The sequence below is a fragment of the Cavia porcellus genome, unplaced genomic scaffold (assembly GCF_034190915.1).
Source record: "Cavia porcellus strain 051 isolate PalLab524CR breed Dunkin Hartley unplaced genomic scaffold, mCavPor4.1 scaffold_28, whole genome shotgun sequence".
Taxonomy (NCBI): Eukaryota; Metazoa; Chordata; class Mammalia; order Rodentia; family Caviidae; genus Cavia; species Cavia porcellus.
This window is the reverse complement of record NW_026947511.1, coordinates 46,685,215-46,707,021: the sequence shown is the minus strand read 5'-3', so window position 1 is coordinate 46,707,021 and position 21,807 is coordinate 46,685,215. Positions and strand designations below refer to the sequence as shown.

General features: G+C 63.1%; 1 protein-coding gene across 7 annotated transcripts in view; it reads right to left on the bottom strand.

Annotated features, from left to right (window-relative positions):
* The window catches only part of Grm4 (glutamate metabotropic receptor 4), a 71,209-nt gene that overhangs the window by 28,217 nt on the left and 21,185 nt on the right, over nucleotides 1-21,807 (bottom strand). For 5 of the 7 annotated variants that reach the window (XM_003473910.5, XM_063239044.1, XM_063239045.1 and 2 more), the window contains one exon: nucleotides 11,912-12,128. The exons of 1 other annotated variant lie outside the window; for it this stretch is intronic. In XM_003473910.5, the coding sequence (XP_003473958.2) occupies nucleotides 11,912-12,128 (217 nt within the window). Of the gene's footprint in view, nucleotides 1-11,911; nucleotides 12,129-21,438; nucleotides 21,457-21,807 lie in introns of those variants that run through there. One more of the 7 variants, XM_063239046.1, reaches the window with a different exon arrangement.

Genomic DNA, 21,807 nt, shown 5'->3' with positions numbered 1-21,807 from the left:
TCCTTTTGAAAAAAATCCTCGTGATTTAAAACAGAGAACAACGAAGACACCATCCCGAGGAAATCAAGTGGAAAAATCGACGCTACGGCAAAACGTGGAGATGGCAAATCTCGATGAGGAGGAGAGGGACAGCCAGGGCAGGGGAGGGGTCCCCCAGGCCTCAGCAGAGAGGGAGCAGGGAGGCCCGAGAGGCTGGCGTGCACTCACACGTGTGCGCCCCGCCTCTCCTGCCACCCTAACCCCTCTTCTTTTCTCTCAGGAAGGGGACCAGTGGGGTCCATGACAAGTAAGGTCCAGCTCTGGCTCCCAGGCCAAACTTGCCCTCAGCTGGCCCTGGTGGCCTCCGGGGTTCTCTGCCCAGGACATCTGCATGGCCTCCTGGGGACAGGAAGCCACTCACAGCTGCTGGACAAGGGGTGATGGAGTGCTCAGCTACTAGGGACACACGGGGACAGCCCAGGAGGGACATGAGCACGATGGGGGGGCCAGCAGAAGGAGGACTCCCAGGGACCCCTATACCCGCTCCCAAGGGGCTCCCCGCCACGCAGCATGCTGGCTCCCTGAGCTGCCGTCTGGTCCCGTGAGCAGGCCCTGGGGCCCCACATGGTGCCCAGCATCTCCTCGGCACCAGGCGCCACACGCGGTGCTGCCCTGGCCACGCACCCGACCCTGCTCTGTGGGGACTCACTTCCTCCACAGGCGTACAAAACAGGAGCAAGTGGAGAAAATCGCGAGCCAGCCGTGCAAATGGGCCAGTCCCCACGGCCGCCCGGCCACAGCTAGGTGAGGCGCCAGCTCCCCACCGTGGTTACTCCAGCTGTGGCACGCAGGGGCTCCCTGGGGAGAGACCAGCGGGCACTGGCAACGCAGATGCTAGGAGCCAATGGGACGAGTCCCAGCCAGCGCACCCCCTGCACTCCGGGCGGCTGAGTGAGGAGAAACAGCCCCTGCCTCCTGGCTGTGTGACTTCAAGTGTGTTACCAAGTGCCCATCGGGGAAACGGAAGGACTTTGGCTTCACCCTGGAGGAACAGGGCCAGGGCCAGGGCCAGACACAGGCGAGTGAAGGTTCTGAGCCTCCGCCTGGGAGCAGGTGCGGGCTGCAGGACAGGAGCGTGGGTCCTTGTCACCCCACCAGTCAGGGCCAGGCTGCTGAGGTCACAGCCCTGGGCACCCTAACAGGATACAGTGGCACCCGGCCACAGCCAGAAGCCCCATGATCACCGAGGCAGTGCCACACGCTCTCTCTGCTGCACGCCCCCAGCACCCGCCACACACAGCCACACGTATGTATGCATGCACACACCCAGCTACACAGAACAACTGCACACCCCTGCAGCCTCACACCGCACCCCACAAGGATGTGCACAGAGCCACACACGGACACAGACACACACTCACACCTCGCACAAGCCCACAGCCCCTCACAGGCCCCCGCCCCAGGGTCACACACCTCCCGGCCTCGACCTGGGCACATGACTAGATAGTGGGGGACAGTGCACCCACCACAGGCCTGTGCCCCAGGCAACCACCTGCCCTCACACACACCACAGACACACGCATCACACACCGACAACACAATCACATCCACACCACACACACAGGCACCTAAACAACTCAGCCCCACACGGGCCACATAAGCTACACACACTCACACATGAGCACAGTGTCACACCCCAGAGGGTCCCCAGACACCCCTCAGCCCAACACAACCACAGGACCTGCAGGAAGGTACCCCACAACCAGGCCCGCCCTCGGGGGCCCCTGTGCTCACCCCATGTGCTCCCCTGACCTGCTCTCTCTGTCCCCAGCCCTACTCGTCCCCTTCAGGAAACTGGGCTGGGTCTGCCAGTGGCACATGGGGCAGGGAGGCGACACAGACATCACACAGCTGACCAGGCCACAGATGGACCCCCAAGTCCAGCTCCTAATAGCAGCCACAAGGCCCCCGGCACCTGTCCAAGTGCGTGACACAGATGCAGCCCCCCACCCCACACAGCAGGGCTGCGGAAGGCCAGCCTGGGCCCTGGGGCCTTGCAGGGTGGGCAGGACATGGCCCTGGGCCCACCAGCCAGGGCCACCAGGAGCTCGTGGCCTCGGAGCTGAGCCCCACACGCTCTCACCAGGAGCGTGGGCGGCTTTGTTCAGAGCTGCATCATTCATGGGCCCGGTTCAGAGCAGAAGCAAATTTGCTGAGCGATGGATCTAATCTCCTAACACAAAGCCCTTTAGCAAAACACCTTGGAAGTGAGGGCGCTGGAGGCAGCAGGAAATGGAAGAGGGGTTCAGAGGTGGAGGTGGGAGGAGCGCAGGGAGGGGCTGGCTCCCTCCCACCCCCACCCCCCGCCCCGGACCCCCAGGCCCCCCCAAGGTGCTCAGCATTCAGGGATGGAGAGGACCCAGCCGCCTCTCAGGCTCAGCTCAAGGAAGGAAGGGAGTTGGCCAGGCTTGGTGGTTCACACCTGTCATCTCAGCACTCAGGAGGCTGAGGCAGGAGGATCACTGTGCCTGGGCTGCATTAAGACCCTGTTTCAAACCACTTTTGTCATAAATCAATCAATCAATCAATAAGAGATCATTCGCCTGAGGCCACACAGAGCCCAGAATGCCTAGTGTGACTCAGGGTCTCTGTCCAGGTCACCCCAGCCAGCCCTGGACTTTGGGGGTGCTCTGTTCCTAGGGGCAGTGACAACCTGGATATGGAGGTCCCACATCAGCTCTTAGGTCCCTTCCTCTCCTGTACAGCCTCACCCTATCCAGCAGGACCACTTCCTCCACGCCACCCAGACTGTCCCACCCTCAAGCCTTTGCCGGCGTCTGGAGTCAGAGATGCCCTTCCTGACCCCTTTCTGCCCAGCACCTCCACCGCTGTCCCTGGGAAGTGTCTGCTCCATCTACGAGGGAACAAGGGCTGCACGCTGGGCTCCATCCCAGCTGCTGGCACCTCCCACTCTCCCTGCCATCCTATGGCCCCTCCTGTAACCCGCCTGCTGCAGGGAGGGGCCCCATCCAGCGTTACGGTTTGGAGCCAACTGTCCCTCCAGCCCAATGCATGCACACGTGGGCTTTCAGAGAATGACTGCACGGGGGTGAGCAGTCCATCCGTGTTTTGTGGCTGAGTGTGCCTGAGCGGGCAGGGCCTGCTGAAAGGGTGGGCCAGGGGCCGGGGGGACACCATCCCCCTCCTGCTCCTCCCTCTCTGCTTCATGGCTGCTACGGGCTGAGCGACACCCTCCCCAGGCTGTGTCTACGTTGGAGCCGCCAGCTACGGCCTGTGCACCTTTGAAATCAGGAGCAAAATAAACCTCTCCTCCTTCAGGCTGAGGCGTTGGTCATTTTGTCGCAGCACCAGGAAAGCTGACTGATGCACTGCACTGTGTAGCTTTGCATATCTTTGGATCTGGTCTCCTTGTAAGAGAACATGGACAATACCCAGGCTCGCTATGTTCGTCATGCTGGTTTCCACCGTCAGCCCAGGAGCCCCTTCAAAGGGAGCCCGGGCCTGTCTCATCCCTGACTCCCCCAGCTCTGACGGCGAGCTGGCACAGGCAGTGCCTGGCTGCTGCCGCCTGAGCAGGCCCCAATGTCCAGGCGTGCTGTCCGCCAGCCTCTCCGCCCGGATGCCAGGAAGGAGGAGCCGGAGCAGGGCTGGCTGGTGGGGCAGGGCCCCCGGAAGGTGACCCCCAGCCCGGCCGCACTCCAGGCAGGGGTCGAGGTTCAGGCTGGGAAGGAAGCCCAGGGTTAGAGGCCAACAGCTGGGCCATGGTTTAGCTAGAGAGGAGCCGGCAGCCGCAGGCCAGGATGAAATATTTAGGAGCCCACATCCCCAGGAAGTGGAAACTGACAAGCAAAATGAAATGTTGAGATGTAATTACGCAGGCAGGCCAAGCATGTCTCCCCGCCGGCGGCGGGCTCAGCCCCCACCAGCCACACACAGGTGCCGGGTAATGAGGTCCTCCCGGACCCTCTCCCATGCCAGCCGTCCACCTCCTCTCAGGCCGGGGCAGGGCGGGGGCCAGGCACCGGCTCCGGCAAAGCAGAAAGGTGGAGCCCTGGACCCCGACCTGGGAAACAGGGCACCAGGCCCAGCGGCGGGGAGAGGCCCTGACCCTGAGTGCAACTGGGGTGACCCCTTTGCCCCACCGGCAGCAGCTTCCTGCGCTGGGAACCGAGGCACTGCCGACCCACACCTGGGCTGCAGGACCGAGGACAGAGGCCAGCATGCGCAGAGCTCAGCCTCCGTGCTGACAGGGTCTGACTGAGCGCCTGTGGGGACTTCTGCAGACCCAGGCGGCCTGCACCCAGGTCTCAGGCCGGATGTGGCCCAGGAGCCGGAGAAGTGCCTGCTCCTGTCCCCAGCATGGACCGTGGCTTGGTGGGAAAAGGCTCAAGGCTCCACGTTGAAGCTGGGTTGCTCAGACCTGAAGGCAGAGTGACAGCGATGGGGCAGAGAGCAGAGGGGGTGCAGACCCCAGTCCTGAGCAGCCTGTGGGGCCTCGGAAGGGGCCGAGCAAGAAGCATCCCTGGATGTGGGTCACCCAGGCAGCACTCTGGGTGCTGAGGAATGGAGGGACGGGTGGGGGGGGACAGGATGGGGGGATGGATGGATGGATGGATGGATGGATGGATGAGTGGATGGGAGGATGGGAGGATGGGAGGATGGGAGGATGGGAGGATGGATGGATGGGTGGATGGGTGGATGGGAGGATGGGTGGGTGGATGGGAGGATGGATGGATGGGTGGATGGGTGGATGGGAGGATGGGTGGGTGGATGGGAGGATGGATGGATGGGTGGATGGGTGGATGGGAGGATGGGTGGGTGGATGGGAGGATGGATGGATGGGTGGATGGGTGGATGGGAGGATGGGTGGGTGGATGGGAGGATGGATGGATGGGTGGATGGGTGGATGGGAGGATGGGTGGGTGGATGGGAGGATGGATGGATGGGTGGATGGGTGGATGGGAGGATGGGTGGGTGGATGGGAGGATGGATGGATGGGTGGATGGGTGGATGGGAGGATGGGTGGGTGGATGGGAGGATGGATGGATGGGTGGATGGGAGGATGGATGGATGGATGGGAGGATGGATGGATGGATGGATGGATGGATGGATGGATGGATGGGAGGATGGATGGATGGATGGATGGATGGATGGATGGGAGGATGGATGGATGGGAGGATGGGAGGATGGATGGATGGATGGATGGATGGATGGATGGGAGGATGGGAGGATGGATGGGAAGATGGATGGATGGATGGGAGGATGGGAAGATGGGTGGGAGGATACACAGCTGAGTGGGTGGGTGGATGGGTGAGTGGGTGGATAGCAGGTATGTGGATGGATGGTAGACGGTAGATGGTTGAAGGACAGCTGTCTCATTAAGAGCTGCCCTACGGTCCCAAAGGCCTCCAGCCCTCCACACTCCGCCCACCCTCCGCCTCCCCGCCTGCCCCTGCCCCAGCTACCACCGGCCAGTAATCTTTGTTGTCAGCCTCCCAGGCGACTCAGGTATTGAGCATTAGGACCATTTTACAGATAAGGAAACCGAGCCCCCAGGAGCCAGAGCCAGGCACCTCCGCCCGCGCCAGCCCCTCTGCCCTTCCTCTCCCTGCCTCCTGCTCCGCAGTAGCCGGCCTGCCCCTCCGGTCCCCTCCCCTCCTCCTCCCCACCTATGACTTTGTCCTGCTTTCCCACCCCCACCCCAAGGCCTCCCTGGGGCCCCAAGACATCCTGAGCTTTCTTCCCTCCGGCTCATTAAAAGTAAGAATTTGCGTAGACTGTCCATCTGATGGCTCTGTCGGCCAGCGAGAAGAGAAGAAGCCAGCAACCCAACTCCACTTTCTCTCCCTAACGCATCGTGGCGTACAATGCCCAGCAAAGAGCAACGAGAGCCCAGGTGGCACCGGAGCAGCACAGCCCAGGACGGCGCTCTGCCCGCCTGCCCTGCAGCTGGGCGCCTCCCACACCTGCCCTGCGCTCAGCCAGTGGGCACCTGCTTCAGGCTTCAGTCTGGGCATCGAGATGCACTCAGCCCTGCCTGGACCCAGGGAGCGGGGGCAGCGCTGCCCAGAAACACACAGGTGTGGATAAAACAGAGCCTGGTGACAAGAGGAGGGTGAACTGTGGGCTGGGCAGGGGCTGGAGCAGCCCAGGTCCCCATCCGGGCCACAGGACACCAGGGAGTCTGCCGGAGCTCTGCCTGGCACAGCACGGCTCCGCACAGCACAAGGGCGCGGCAGCCCTCTGCACCCCCCAGCGCCCATCACGACCACCTGACCTGCGCCCCTCTGCCCCTTCCTCCCTCCCTCAGCCTGTGCCCCACCCAAGAATCCCAAGGAGCACCAGGGAGGGCCATGGCCACAGAAGAGACACACAGACCTGATGGCCCGATTGGGCACAGACATACTCACACACACACACACACACACACACACATTCCTACAATGCTGGGGTTTGTTTTGTTTTGTTTTAGGTTTTGTTTGTACTTATTTTTGTTGTTTTTATTTTTTGAGACAGGGTCTCCCTGGGTGGCCCAGGTGGGCCTCAAACTTGCAGCGATCCTCCTGCCTCAGCCTACCTCCTGAGGGCTAGGATTACAGGCCCAGCTTTGCCAGGGTTTTATAAACCCCAGACTGGAGCAGGGGACCACAGCCCCTCCGCTACCTGTCCACATCAGCACTCTGGCCCTGGCCTTTTCCTCCCTGGCCCTGAGCTCGCCTGGGAGAGCCTGGCCATCTCACCTCCCGCCCTGCTTCCTGGGGCCACAGGTGCCTCCAGGGTAAGGTGGGGACCTGGCAGCCTCTGGTCTGCTGCTTTGTGAGTCGGTACCAGAAAGACCGTGTGCCAAGGCTAAAAGAGACCGGGAGGCCTGGCACAGGCCAGGCGGGTGAGGTGCTGCACGGCTCCAGGGCTCCGAGGACAGGGCGGCAATGGAGAGGGCCCCCATGGGGAAGCCACAGCCCACATCCTGGTCTCACAGGCGAGGGGCTGGACACAGTGTCCTCGAAGGCTGGCTTCTGAAGGCCAGGGCCACAGAACGGGATCCCAGACCCGAGGAAGCTTCACAGTGTTCCAGAGCGGGCTGGAGCAGCAACAGGCAGCTTCCCGTCCACAGGGAAGGGACACAAAGTTAGAGCCAGAAAGCTCAGCCTCTGAGCCCTTCCGGTCCCCAGCAGTGGGGAGGCCCAAGTGCGGGTGCAGGGGCAGGTTCCTGCCCTGATGGGTGCACCAGGGCACAGTGACACCCAGCCCCGGGGCCTCACAGAATCAGAGGCATCAGCACCTGCCACTGCCACAGTGGCAGAGAAATCAGAGTGGACAGGCGAAGTCCCCGAGGCAGGCCAGGCCGGCACGGGGTTCATCTTCACGACAGGACGGGACTGAGCTGGCAGGCACAAGCCGTCACACTGATGCCAACACCTTGCCAGTCTCCAGGCCCTTCGAGGAGCCCGAGGGGGTGCCTGCGTCAGGCCCACTTAATTTCCGCCCACAGCCATGACCGGTGGCAGACAGGAGTGGAGGACAGGCTGGGTCTTGGCTCTGGCGGGGTTCCTATCCTCTGGCTCCTCAGGAAAAAACACCCCAAAGAGACAGGTCTTGGCGAACCCTGTGTTTGGGGGGGCCGGAGATGAGACACAAGGGACCATGCCCTTCCCTGTCACTGGCCGGAAGGGAACGGATACCCCACTCCTGCACCAGACGAGAAGGAAGCCCCCAAAGGGTGGGGGTGTGACCGTTACAACACAAACGTCCACTGGGGTCCACTGCGTGACCAGGTGGTGGGGGCCCTGAGCTGAGCGGAGTCCTCTTCCCCACCCTCACCCCAGGGCAACTCTGCCTTCGGGGAGGTCAGCCAGGAGGATGCACTGGGCCTGGACCCTGACGGCAGGGGGAACCCTGGGGCCCCGAGCCTGTGGGCGCAGCCGTGGCGGTGACCAGGGTCGGGCAGGTGTGATCCTAGGCAACAGCAGTTACACCCGGGCCCCGGCACCTCCAGGGCACAGGGCCAGACTGCCTGGCGGCTCCTTCCTACCCCGTCCCTTCCCTGCCTGCTCCAGGCCCCCCACCTGCCCTCCTGGCAGCCCCTCTGCACCCCGAAGTTGGCTCTTCACTCCCGACCTGGGAGCATCAGCCGGGCACATGGCTGAGCACCCACTGTGTGTAGGGCTGGGAGGGGACCCGAGTGGCACCCAGTGGGCACAGAACAAACCCCTGCAGCCAGGGACAGCTGGGAACCCTGCGCTGGTGGACAGGGCCACATCCCTTGTCCGCCAGGCAGGCAGTGCCCACAGTGGTGAGAAGGGAGATGGGAGCCCCGAGTTCCCCACCCTGACAGCGACTGGGGACAGGCGGGTGCTACCTGACCTCACCCAGAACCCTGCAGCCGCCTAGCTGCATCTGTCCTGAGGGGGCCAGGAGGGTGGGAAGAGGGATTCTGTGATCCATTGTTCATTCAGTGAATGTTTACTAAGCAAGTACTACATGCCAAGGGTTGTGCCAGATTCTGGGAAAGCAGGAGAGAACAAAACAGGCAAAAACCCCTGCCCTGGTAGACCATAAACTTGACAAATAAAACTGGGTGAGTCCAGCACTATAAAATGACAGAGCAGGGCCCAGGAGGCAGTGATCGGCTGGAGAGGGGGCTGGTATGGACGGGTGGCCAAACGGGCCTCTCTGAAAAGGGGACACCTGAGTGTCCAAGGATGTGAGCCCCACGGATATCATGGAAGAGCTTCCAGCACAGCCAGTGCAAAGGCCCTGAGGCCTGGTGATTTCCAGAACGAGGAAGCTGGCATGGCTGCAGCAGAAATAAGAGAATGGGGGGCATCAGTAAGGACACTGTGGACCCTGTGGGGGCCCCACAGGCCAATGCTCCCAACCCCACTCCCACTCCCTCCCATGCAGAAGCCTCAGAGATCCAGATGGGCCTGAGGCCCAGTGCCAGTGTGAAGGTTCTCCTAAGCTGGGCCACCTGGCACCTGCCATCCCCAGCCAACCACAGGAGCCCAGGAGAGGCACTGTCACCCTCGGCACTCAGGCAGAGAAGCAGCTGGAAGCCTCACCAGCAGCCTGGCTCCGCTGACTCTGGAATCTCAGGGGGCCCAGGACACAGTGAGACCAGGCCTGAGCCCAGCTCCTTCCTGTCCCACGGGGCACCAGCCTGGGTGTGCCAGGTGCACCAGATTCCCCCACCAGTGACCCTGAGTCCTTCCTGTCACACATGCACCAGATGTGGCGCAGCCTGGTGATGGGGGACCATCTGCTGCCCCCAGCTGTGTAGCCTCTGACCTCCGCTGGGCGCCTGTATCCCTGGACAGCCAGGGAGGTGACCTGACCAAGCCCACACAGCCGAGGCTGGCAAATAGGGCCTGGTCAGCAGGAGGCACCACACATGCTCCCCACCCACACCACCAGCTCCCGTCACCCTACAAGGACCAGGACGGGACACGGCTGCCTCCACGTGACCCGAGGTGGCCCCTAGCATTCCTGACCTCACTTTTCCTGGTCTGTGAAATGGGAGCCCTAGCACAGGTAAACTGAGGTTCAGAGTAGGCCCCAGAGGTGGAACCAGTGCAGGGATAGAGTCCAGCTCCAGCCCCGGCAAGTGCCCACATGGCCTGCAGGACGTGCCAAGAACCCTGCCAGCTCCACCCTTCCCCCGCCACCTGCCTCACCTTCTGCAGTGTCCCGGTCACCTCATCTCCTGCCTGGCAGGTCAGATCCAGGGCCAGCCAAGAGGACACCCCTGCTTCCCAGTCCAGCCCCGGCCTCAGGGAGGAGGGGCCCAGGCCAAAGGCAGATGGCCCCTGCATGTGCACACACACGCACACTCATACACACACGCATCCCGCCCTGATGCCTCCAGACCCTGTCACTGCCCTCTGGCTGCTTGAGCCAGGCCGGCACGCTCCCATGGCCTTGTCCCTGAGTCCTGATACCAAGAGCCCAAGTGCCTTTCCCAGGGCCACATGGCCACAGTGGCCGTGAACACTCGAGAGCCTGACAGCCTCTGTGATGAGAGCCAGGTAGCGAAGTGACAGCCCTGGCCCGGCCCCATCACACCTGGCTGCACATCTCAGCCTCAGTTCCCCCTCCTGTCAAATGGGGATGAAAACACCCAGCAGGGCTGTCACCGGAGCTGGCGATGGTGGTGGCACAGGCAGGGACCACAGGACAGTCCCGAGCATGAGTGGGCGAGGCCTGGGGCTGATGGGGGCTGGGTGTCTCTGTTTCCTTTTTCTTTTCTGTCTTCCTTTTTTTTTTTTGAGATGGAGTCGGGCTAAATTACTAAACTTTCCAGCTGAGCTCAAACCTGAGATCCTCCTGCCTCAGCCTCCCAGAGTGCTGGGATCACAAGTGTGCACCTCATGCCTATGCCTCTTGGACTGCCTTTAACCCCGGTTCCAATGGCCCAGGTCATCACAGGCCCCTTCCAGGGGTTTCCTGGGAGCTTCCCAACCCAGAGGACAAAGACCAGTCGCTGTCCCAGCTCAGCTCGTTGACCCAACTATAAAATGGTCATAATTACACCCTTTGGAGAGACACAGGGCCCAGCTGAGGGGGCCCCGGGACCTGCGTGGCACCCCTCTGACGTGCATCCCCAGCGCCCGTGCTCCCCCCTCTGTGCCCCTCCAAGCTGCCTGTAGATGGTCTACACTTCAGAGGACAAATCGATCCAATATACAGCAAAGACAACTTTAATCTTTGCAGGGATTAGTACAAGGCCTCTTTCTACCCGCCGCTCAATTCTGATTTCAACCCGGCCAGCTGCAGCACGGCGTTCTCTCCGCTCTTGCCAGCTCAGCCACCCCCAAATCAAAGCCCCTCCAGCGGGTGGAGGCGGGGACCCAGCGGCTCCCGCACAGGGACAGCCCAGCCAGCCCCAGGCCGCTCACTGTGACTCGGTGGCACAGGGAGGCCTGGGGAACACGGGGCCAAGGGACAGGGCAGGCTGCGGGGCAGCAGGACACAAGCTGAGAGCTGCTCTCCAGGCCATGCGATCCCCAGCTCTCCTGAGCAGGCCGCGCTCCTCCCTGACCCCCCAGTGCCTGATTAGATGGTTGTTGGCCCGTGAGGGGCAGTGGGTGCCAGGCATCAGGAAGTCCCGGGGAGGCCTTCTGGGTCCCCTACGGTGACTGCACACAGCTAGGACTGGGCCTCCGTTCCTCCCCTGCCAGCATTTCTGTCCCCAGGCCCTATAGATGACGGTGGGGGGAAAGGCATGGCAGTGCAGGGCAGGGGCGGAGGGAGGGACACGGGCTCTGCTGGGGACAGGAGCAGGGGCTGCGCTCCAGCTGCTTCTCGGTGGGACGGGTCCGGCCTGTCCTCCATGCCTCTGACACCCGCTCCCCACCACCCACCACGGGCTGCCAGCACCCAAGCACCTTCCCGGAACAATTAAAGGACTTACGGGGATTTGCGGCTAGGTGATACCCGCAGAGCGCCACCCCTGCCAGCCTTGGAGAAGCAGTTAGAGTCCCAACCCGAGGTGCAGCGCACCCTGGAGCCAGTTGGGGGCTCTGCAGGAACAGAGCTACCCTCCCTGCCCGCCAGCCGGCACCCCAGGATGCCTGAGCCACAGCCCACACCAGCACGACCCAGCCACACTCAAGGCACCACCCACAGCCCCTGCCTCCTGGCCCAAGACAGCTTGGCTTTGGGGGCTCCCCCGTCCCCTCCCACCAACGACCCATCCCTGAGAGCCAGCCCTGGGACCCGGGCCACGCACACCCCCTTCCGTCCTCCCGAGGGTTCCCACGGGAGACACAGGCACGGGCAATCCTCGTACCTGCCTCCACATCTGCAAAGCGCACTGCAGCCCCACGCGGGTCACCCAGGGCCAGACCTGGCACCCAGACGCTGCACTGAGCCCCAGAGCTTGCCAGGGCCACGCCCTGCGCCCCCCACTCACCATCCTCGCGGGACTTCTGGATGAAGGCCTCCACCCCGCTCTCGCCATAGCTGCCCTCCGAGGCCAGCGTGGACACGTAGTTCCACTTGAGGGCGCGGACAATGTCCACCATGGCCTGGGCCTGGTACGTGTCCGAGGGCACCACACGCGAGAAGAAGTCGTAGCGGCTGTTGTCGCTCAGGTCGGGGGCCGTGGAGGCGTAGCTGATCTGGGGGATCTGAGGGGAAAGGGGAGGCTGAGGGGGGCAGCCAGCACCGCACACTGCTGCACCCCACCTCGCCGGCCGAGCAGGCATGGGATGGCCCGGCCCAGCCCACCCGGGACACGGGCTCCCCTCGTGGCATAACAGAGCAGCAAAGGGGACCCGAATGGGGCACAGATAGGGCCCTGGGCCAAGCGGGCTGCATGGCTGACCTGGGGCTCCCACGTCACCCACTGCCCGGCCCGTCCACACTACAGAGTGAGGGCGGCCTTGGACTAACCCTTGGACTAACGGTTCCAGACCCCTTTCTCTGTGTGTGTCTCTCTCTGTCTCTGTCACTGTGTGTCCCTAACTCTCTGTCTCTCTGTCTTTCTGTCTCTATCACCGTCTGTGTCTCTCTTTATCTCTGTCTATCTCTCTCTCCCTCTGCATCTGGGCGCCTCCACTTCTGTACAGAACTGGAAGACCACAGCCCAGGCGGGTGAAATGGCTCAGCCAGCAGTTGGAGGCGTGGTATTAGAGGGGGTCATCTGCCCATCCCCTGTCACTACGAAGCCATCCCTGTGCCCACAGCCCCCTCTGGGCTTGGGCTTCTTCTTCCTACGCAACTCAAAGGAGACCAAACAGAAACTGCCGCTCTCCCTGCCGACCTAGCCCTAGCAGGGAAGCCCAGTGGCCCGGGCAGGGCAGCCTCGAAGTCCTTCCTCTCCACAGCCTGGATGCAGGCCTGGTGGCAGGGTGCAGACAAGGCTCCTGTCCCCAGCACGAGGTCCCCCAACCACAGAGTACCCTCCTGCCCCATCTCTACCTGGGCTCTCCAAAGCGAGGGTGCAACTCAGGGACCCTGTAGTCACGGCTGGCCATCCCAAAGGACGTTGCTCCCTACCCCGTACCGCCCAGAGCAGCCCCAGCTCCCCAAGGGCCCCACCGCTTGCCCCTGGGCCAGCCAGGCTCTGCCCCTTCTCCTCTGACCACACGACATTTGTGCTTCCTGGCACAAATCTCCTCCCAGAAACGGGGTGCTGCAGCTAACAGGCGAGGCTGTGGGGGCTGCAGGGCACTGGCAGAGGCCTCGGGGAAGCAGCCCCCACCTTTGTTCAGCTCCCAGGCTCCCCCAGGACCCTGGAGCTGGCAGCTGGCAGCTGGCCAGCAGGCCCAGCGGCACAGTGGAGAGCCGTGGGCACTGGACCCGGGGCCGAGGCAGACTGAGGAACCTGGGGCGACTCCCCGCAGTGGGGATGGGTCACGAGTTACACAGAGGCCTGGGGACTGTTGGCTCGGGCTTGGAGGTGAGTCCCAAGGGGAGGCTGAGGCAGGACAGACAGACAGGCAAGCAGGTCCCTGGAGGAGTCTGAGGTGCCAGGGCACTGAGTGAGGTGGCCTGGTGGCCACAGGAGCCGTGGGCTGGCAGCAGGCAGGCGTGGGGGACAGTGGAGCCGGAGGCCACTATGCCTCGGAAGCTGTGGCCACTGAGGACAATGGCACGGGGACAACGGCCAGGGAGACTGAGGAAGGGAGGGACGAAGGCCAGGGACGGAGGGGACCTCAGAGGAAGGACCCCGCAGATGGGAGGGAAACGCGGGTGCAGGGAGCCGAGAAGGGGGCCAGGCAGGGCCGAGGCTGACAAGCCAGGGGGAGGGGGGCACACAGAGGGGGCCTGTGGGGTGGGAGAGGAGACGGCAGTGTGAGGCGGGAGGCCAGGGTGCAGCACAGGGAGCAGGACACAGCGGAGGGGTGCAGGGGTCCACTGTCCTCTGGGACCCCACCCCACCAGGCCACAGCTGGCACAGAGCTCCGAGGAGCTGGGCAGCCTGGCACACCCACCGCCTCCACACCAGTCCCAGGGACCGGGGAGGTGGGACGGCCCAGCCAGGGGACATGGGGTCTCCTCCAGGGCCGCACTCAGGGGGCCTGACTCCACCAACAGCCACCTTCCCCATGTTCACGGAGCCGCCAAGGGACGTGGGCCACGTCCCCTCACACTGGGGTTCACACAGGCGCCCCCAAAGGAACCCCATGGCCCTTGCACCTCAGCTGCTCCTTCAGCCACCAGCTCCCCACCACACACACACTCAGGGTCCCCCGCATCCCCTCCAGAGCCCTGGTGACAGTCAGCAGGGATTCACTGAGCACCTCCCGGAGCGTTGGTGCAGGGGTTCTCAAGAAGAAAGCGTCTCGGCCAAAGGCCCAAAGGGGGTGCTGCTGCTCCTGGTCACAGCCGCCCCCTCGGTCCGCCTGGGGAGGAAATGCGCAGTCCTAGGGCCATCACATGTGACTGCAGGTCCCCCTCCTCTACCACTGGGTCCCCAGGAGACGAGGCTCATGGGTCCCGACCTCAGCACCCAACGGGCTTGGGCAGGACCCACAGCACACACACGCAGCCGGCACCGCAGCCTCCGGGGTGTTCACACTGCCCCGAGGGACTGTAGACTCCTGAACGCTTCTGAGCGCATAGGCACCCTGCAAAGCAGGTCTTCTGCATGAAACTGAGGCCCAGAGAGGCCGAGCAACTTGCCCGGGGTCACTCAGATGGTGAGTGGCTGAGCCGGAATGGAATCCAGGAGACGCATATGGGATCCGAGGGTGAGGGCGGGGCTGTGGTCCCTGGTCACCAGCAGCCACTTGCGTCTCCTGTGGGGCAGATCCCTGGGCCCAGCAGCCTTTCCATCCGTCACCCCAACACAAAGGGCAGGGCAGGGGTGAGGGCCAGGCCCCTGGAGGGTTGTGTAAATGGCTTTGCTTCGAGGAACAGCTCCTTTCTAAGCATAATTATTAATTACATGCTTATCATATGCAACCTCTGTCTCTCCAAGATGAAACTGATTTAATTAGAAATTCCGTCATCGAGCCTTTCAGATCCGAGCTTTTCATTAGGATCCAGCAGCCGCCACGGCACAAGGGCCCCTGCCTCCCTGACTGCCGAGGCCACGCGGCCTGGGGTGGGGTGTGTGGCACCTCCCTCACCCCGCGCCCCTGGCCAGGTCGTGCCCCTCGCTGGCACCCTGCCAGCCCCACTCAATGGCAGGGCCCCCTCCGCCCTGGTCACAAGCAGCCTCTCTTTGGTCTTGGAAATGGCCAGGGCAGTGCCACCATGTTCTGCCACAGGAATGGGGCGTTTACAGCGCACAGGAGACAGAGATGAAATGGGCTGCCCCCTCTGACAGTCAGGGTGGGCTTCAGGCTCGCACAAGTGAATGCCTGTCATGATCACACGCGGGCCCTCTGATGCCCCCTGCCACACCAGCCCCTGCCCTGCCCCCCTGCACCCCGCAGCTCCGTCACTTCCTAAGGCACTGTCCCCACCACTGACTCCACCCCAGCTCCCCTGAGACGTCCGAGGAGGCCTTTGGGAGTCTGAGCCTCCCCTGTGTCCTCAGATGCCTGGACTGGGGGCCGGCACCCAGCAGTGGGAGGGGACACTCCCGTCCCTGCCGACAGGACAAGCACCTCAGTGCTGCAGGCAACTTAAACGGAAGGGAAACCGAGGCTGCTCGCCGAGAACCGACAGGAGCTGGTCAGCTCTGAGCTGAGGTGGACGGGGCCGGACACTATGGGGGGCCAGCAGCAGGTGGGACTCTGAAATCTCCCCTTCCTCCAGGTCCTGCTGTCCCTCGCCATCCGGGGCCCTGCTGCACTGACTCCCTGAGATGTCCACGGAACCCCTGAAGGAGGCGTTGGGGTCTGACCCAGGCCACCTCTGTGCCCCGCCCTGGACACACCGGCCCGGCATCAGGGTGACCAGCGATATCCGGATTGAGTTACTGGCCTGCTCTGAATTACGCTACCCAGGAGAGAACCAGACAGCTGCCCCGCCCCCCGCCCCACCGCCAGGAGGGTGCTTTACTCAGTCCTCGCCTGGCCCTTTTTAACCTCTTTTGTGCCTTGGCCTGGGAAACCCGCACAGCCAAGGCTGCAGGAGGACAGAGCGCAGGACAAAGGGCAGCCGCTGTAAGCCCGGCAGCAGAGGCCGGGGCGGGCGGGGGCATTCGCACAACAAGAGCGAGCATACGAGGCTACTTCATCAGCGAGATGTGGATCAATAACCGACACTCTCCCATCGCAGGTTTCCCATGCTGACTCTGGCACCTTGTCAAGAGTGGGAACTCAGGCGGGACAGGGCAGCAGGGGGCAGGAGGGGCCCAAGGCCTGGTAGGAAGTGGGGACCAAGCCCCAGCCCCACAGCCCAGTCCTGCAGCCCTGGTCCACAGAGGCCTTGACGCCCAGGTTCCCAGGGGTGAGGAACAGGGCTGTGATTTCAGGCTCCCGTCGCCTCACCTGTCAAGGGGGCACCTTGGCAGGGATCTGGGCATTGCCAAGTTCCCTGAGAGGGCCCCATGGCAGAATGCTGATAAAGAGCCTTTGAGGAGGGGGAGAAGCCACCACTGCCCTGTCACACTCACAGCAGGCAGCAGTATTAGCAGGTGTCACCTGACTGCTGGTCCTCACCACTCTGGACAGGCGCAAGGCGGCCCCTCCAAGCAAGAGACCATCAGGGCGGCTTCAGGACCATGGAGCAAGCTTGTGGGGAGCTGGGCAGCAGGAGCAGGCCACGAGCTTGGCGAGGAGGGATTTGAACCCACATCTGTGTGGCTCCACCCAGCTCCCCACCTGGCATCATCGCAGCCCAGAAGCTGCTGCAGGAACAGGGTCCTTGCTCCTGAACCTGCCCACCCCTCCCCAGGCCTTGGTTTCTCCAGCTGTTTGGAGGGCCCGGCTCCCAGGAAGGGGCTTGTGGGAGGGGGTGGCCTCCAGAGCCCCTCCTACAAACCCAGCTGCCCGCTGCAGGCGCCCGAGTGCTGCCACCCAGCTCAGGGCTGGCCAGGCGGGGCCCTGGAGGATGAATGGTAGCCCGCCGGCTGCTGCGTGTATTAATGTGCGGTGCGGTGATGTTCTGTTCGGCACTGTGTTAATAGCAGATGATATAATGGGATGGGTTAACGTTACTGAACACACAAGCCGATAAAAGTCACATCGCTGTCACACTGTGATTTATTTCACAGCCAGGCCAAGCCCGGCTGGCCGCCCAGGCGGGCAGGGAGGAAGCCCCATGGGGCTCTAGGGGCTGCCACCAGGGAGCCCTGTGCAGAGCCTGGCAGGCAAAGTGGGGTCCCCCGCCAGGGCTCCAGCCCCCCTCCGTGCCCGACCCCACAGTGGCCCTGCTCCACAGCGGCTCCCTGTCTCCGACAGCCCCCCTCTGCTGGTCCTGCCCTCCCCGACTCCAGGGAGGCCTCCCAGGCTCCGTGCTGCGTGGCCCGGTTCTCACCCAGAGCCCGCTCCGCAGTCGGAGACAGACGATGCCGGCTCCCCTGGCCACCTAGCGAGCAGCCCAGATGCAAATCCCGGAGCCCGGTTCCCCAGGCCTTTCCCAGCCGCTGTGTCCACCGCCGGGGTCACAGCACCGCACACCTTCCCAACTAGAGCCGCTCTCCCAGGCCCAGACCTGCACCCTCTCGCTCAGCCTGCCTGCAGCTCCCGGGCGCCATGCCCCCGTGGCCTCCCACGCCCCCCACTTCAGACACTGATCCATCACCCTCACCGCGCTCCATGGCAGCTCTGGACGCCCTCTTTCGTGCAGGTCTTCATGCGATGGGGAAGCAGACTGTGACAGACAGCACCCCAGGGCCCCGCCACCTCCCTCACGGGGCCTGGCACTGTGTGCTCCCTCTTCTCCAGAGTCAGAGGACCGCACAATGAGGCGGCTGAGACACCACGACGGGAGGAGGACATGAGAGAGGACTTCACGGCCGCTCTGGAAAGGGGCGACAGGGAGCGCGTGTCTGAGGCCAGAAGGGTCCTGGGAGGTCCTGGGTGCTGTGTGCTACACTGCGATGGACTCAAACATTCACCGCTCTTCTCGCTCACAGCTTGCATCATCCTGGCGCACCCAACACCCTGGCGGGCAGGTGCCAGGATACCACAGCACACAGGAGCAGGCAGAACTTGTCCTAGTCAGAGCCAAGGCCCAAGGAGACACAGCCCCAGCCCTGCACCCACACCAACACCACAGGATCGCAGCCTCAGATGTGCTGGGGCTGGGACAGCAGGAGGGAGAGTGTGGGTCTGCCGGGTGACCAAGTAGGGGATGTTAAACTGATAGCTGAATGACACAGTTGCCAGTTGAGGAGGAAGAGCATTCCAGGCAGAAGGGGGCAGCAGATGCAAAGGTCCTGAGGCCAAGAACCCATAGCAGTTTGAAGGCACTGAAGACAAAAATACAGAGGTGGCCCCACAGCCACCTCTGAAAAGGGAGGTGCTGGCTACCCAGATTCAGCAATGTGACACCCATACTCGTGCTCTCCAGCTCCCAAAGGTCCTCCTGTGACTGCACTTGAAGGCCTTCCTGACCTCTGAGCCCACCATCAGCCAGGGAGCCAGGAGCAAGGCCAGCAGTTTCTCCAGGGCCAGCTGCCTGGTTCTCTCCCTCCCTGAGCGTCCCCAGCCACCAAAGGCCCCAGGAAAAGGACCCGAGTCCCCATTTGCCCTCTTACCATGTGACACACCACATAGGGGTGACGGGGCCGGTCCCCTTCATGGGCAGGGGTACCACTGCCAAGAGGAAGCGTTGGCCCAAACCTCCTGCCCCGGAGCCCCATGTGGCTGCCTCTTCAGACCTGTGGCCCCCAAAACACCCCAGCCCTTCTGCAGGGGGGAAGATGTGACGTGGGGTGCAGGAGCCGTGATCAGAAAATGCAGCAGTGTTTACAGTCTTTAAGAAAACTCTATGACAGTAACAGGTTCTTTGCCATCAGTCCCTGGCCCCATCTCCCAGCACACGTGTGATGCGCCCCGGCCTCCCCTGTCGTGTCTAACTTCTAATTCAGGTTCGCTGCCCTCCACAGTCGTCCTGACTTCAAGGACTGGCCAGAAGCCACACAGTGCCAGACCCGGTGCTGCGTCCTCAGAGCCTGCCCATCCGTGAGCTGACCCTCAGTCGCAGCATCTGCTGTACCGCTGCCCGTACCCCCGAGACGCTCCCGAAAGGGGTGCCCCAGAACAGCCTCAGAAAGCGGGAAGAGCAGCCAGCAGGCGTCCACACGCCCGTAACCCCCGCACTCGGGAGGCTGGGGCAGGAGGGACGGTGTGAGCTCCAGGCCAGCTTGGGCCACACAGGAAGCTCCTGTCTCAAACAACTAAACGTGAAAAGTAGCAACAGTGACAGGCTAAGTGTGTTTGAAGTGGGGGCACGCGTGACAAGGTGTCTCCGCTGTAACAAACACGCGCTGTGTGGTGGGCCAGCCCTGTGCACCTGCCAGGACCATCTTCTCTCCCCGGCAGGAACCTCCCAACGTCCCACTCAGCTTGGTGCCCACATTCCCATGCCCGCGGTGCGCCAGACGCTGTGACACGGCAGGGAGCAGGACAGGCCCTGCCCGCGTTGGATGTCCTCGTGGCCTGCTCCTCACGGTGGCACCTGTACTGCTCTGCCCCGCCCCACCTCAAGTCCCGCCAGGACACATCCTGAGGTCACTCTGGGCTGCCTACCTTGGACTGCATAGTACAGAGCCATCCAGCCCCGAATTCTCCCTCATCAATCCCGACACCCCAGAGGAGGTCTTGCTGTCCACGCCTTAGAGACAAGGCCCCAGACTCCCCGGGAAACACGATGCTCGGGCAAACACTTAGTGCTGGCCCAGCGACACTGAGGGCCACCGGCCTCCTTCCTGGGACCACCAGCATATCTTTCCAGGTTAACAGGAGGCGGCACGGGCTCCCTAACGGGACCAGTGTGTCCCATGTCCAGCAGCTGCGGCCTAAGCTGACACCTCCTGCAAAGAGGGACACCCCGGGTGCTGGCCCCTCCCGTGTCCCACCTCCTCCAGCCCCTGAATCTCCCACAAAGCCAGAGAAGGGGCGCTGGGCCAGGGCAGCAGGGAGCCAAGCGGAGGTGGAGACCGTCCAGCACCCTCAGGGCTGCCAGAGTCCACCCAGGCTGGGCGAGGGCTGATGGGGGCCACGCATCCATCACGCATGCCAACATGCATGCCAGCAGCCACCAGACAAGCACTGAAAGGAGACAAGCCCTCAGCGCACACGCTCCACACCTCAGGACACACACCCGCGTGCCAGAGACACGGGCAGGGCGCCCGAGGCAGGCGGGTCCACTGCTGTGCATGCAGCCCTGGGGAGACTTGGAAACACCCTCACACAGGCGTGCACAAGGGTACAGGGCTACCTGAAAACATGTGTGCACAGAGAGACACGCCCCACAGCACCACACACACACACACATAGACACATACACGCACGCGTGCGCGCTGCACACCGACCCAGACACTGCTCTGCGGGGAGCACAGGAATGTTCGCAACCCCCAGATCTCACTGCCCAAGGGCAGCCGGAACCCAGCCGCCTCTGCAGGCAGGAGGTGGTGACGCTGTCGCCGGCAGCCCCGGGCAGCTGTCCGCAGGGCGGGAGAGCAGGCCTGGCAGGGGCTGAGCTGGAGGAGGCAGAGCAGGTGGCAGGTGAGGACCAGAAAGGGCTGTGGCCAAGGCGGGTGCTGGGGGAGGACAGAGGGCGCCCCAGCTGTGTACACAGCCTGCCCGCCCCAACCTGGGCTCCAGGCCTGAGATACAAGGTAATAGGGCCCCTGGAGCAGCCCGGGCCCCACTGTCCCTGTCCTGGCGTCCAGATCTCCCATCAGGCCTTTAACCAGCAACGGGACCTTCTCCAGGGAAGCGGGGATCCCTCCCCTGCGCCCCGGCTGCCCCTGAGGGCTGCGCTGCTGAGACCTGCAAGGCTCCCTGCGGGCCCCGCTCCTACCCAGGAAGATGGGGCTGCGTCTGTAATTTGATTTAATAATTCTGCTGAACAGGAAGAAAATTAACAAACAAGAGCCCCGCTTAAAATTAATCAAAGTTATCCCTGTCCGTCTCCCACTTCCCTTCTTAATGAAGGCTGCTCATCCAGCGGCGATAAAACACGGAATGAGAGTCAACAGGCCTCCGCCTCCTCTCCCCACCCCGCACAGCTCCATAACCTCGCCAGCCTCTCCGTCCCCCCAGGAGCCCCTCCATCAGCGCACACCCTGTTCAGGGCAGGCAGCCCCCCTCTTCCCCCAGGAGGCACAGAGTGGGCGGGGACAGCCAGTTTCTCTAGAATCCCTGGGAATTGGGTATCAGCCCCCAATCTCAGCCCGGGGTACCTCAGGGCACCTCTCGGCTCACTGTTGCACCCCGCCCGTGCCTCTGGCAGGTCTTTGGACCCCTCTGCCCCCAGATTCTCCTCTGTGTGATACTGGGATCTGTGTCTGGCTTTGTGCAGGCAGGGCCACCTCCTGGGCCACAGCGCCCAAAGAAGCTACACTCAGTGCCCCCTTAGTCCACTCACGGTCAGTGACGCCAGGGCCATCCTCCTACTGGGACGTCCATCACCAAGTCCCCTGTGTGGGTGAGGAAAATAAGCTCAGAGAGCGCCCTGGGCAAGGGCTCCCCAGCAGCAGCGGGGGGTACCAGAGCTGGGGGACGTGGACTCTGCAGAATTACCAAGGTCCCAGAGGTCCCCTTCTGTGGAGCAGGGCTGGGGCCTGTGATGCTCCCCAGGACAAGGGGAAGGAGAAGGGAGGGAGCTACAAACACCCCTCCATGCAGCAGCTCATTGGCAGCCACAGAGGGCCTCTCCTCCCTTCACAGCCTCCGAAGACCATCCCTGCTCCTGAGATCAAGTCAAGGTCCTTCAGGAGCCATGCGGGTCTGCTGA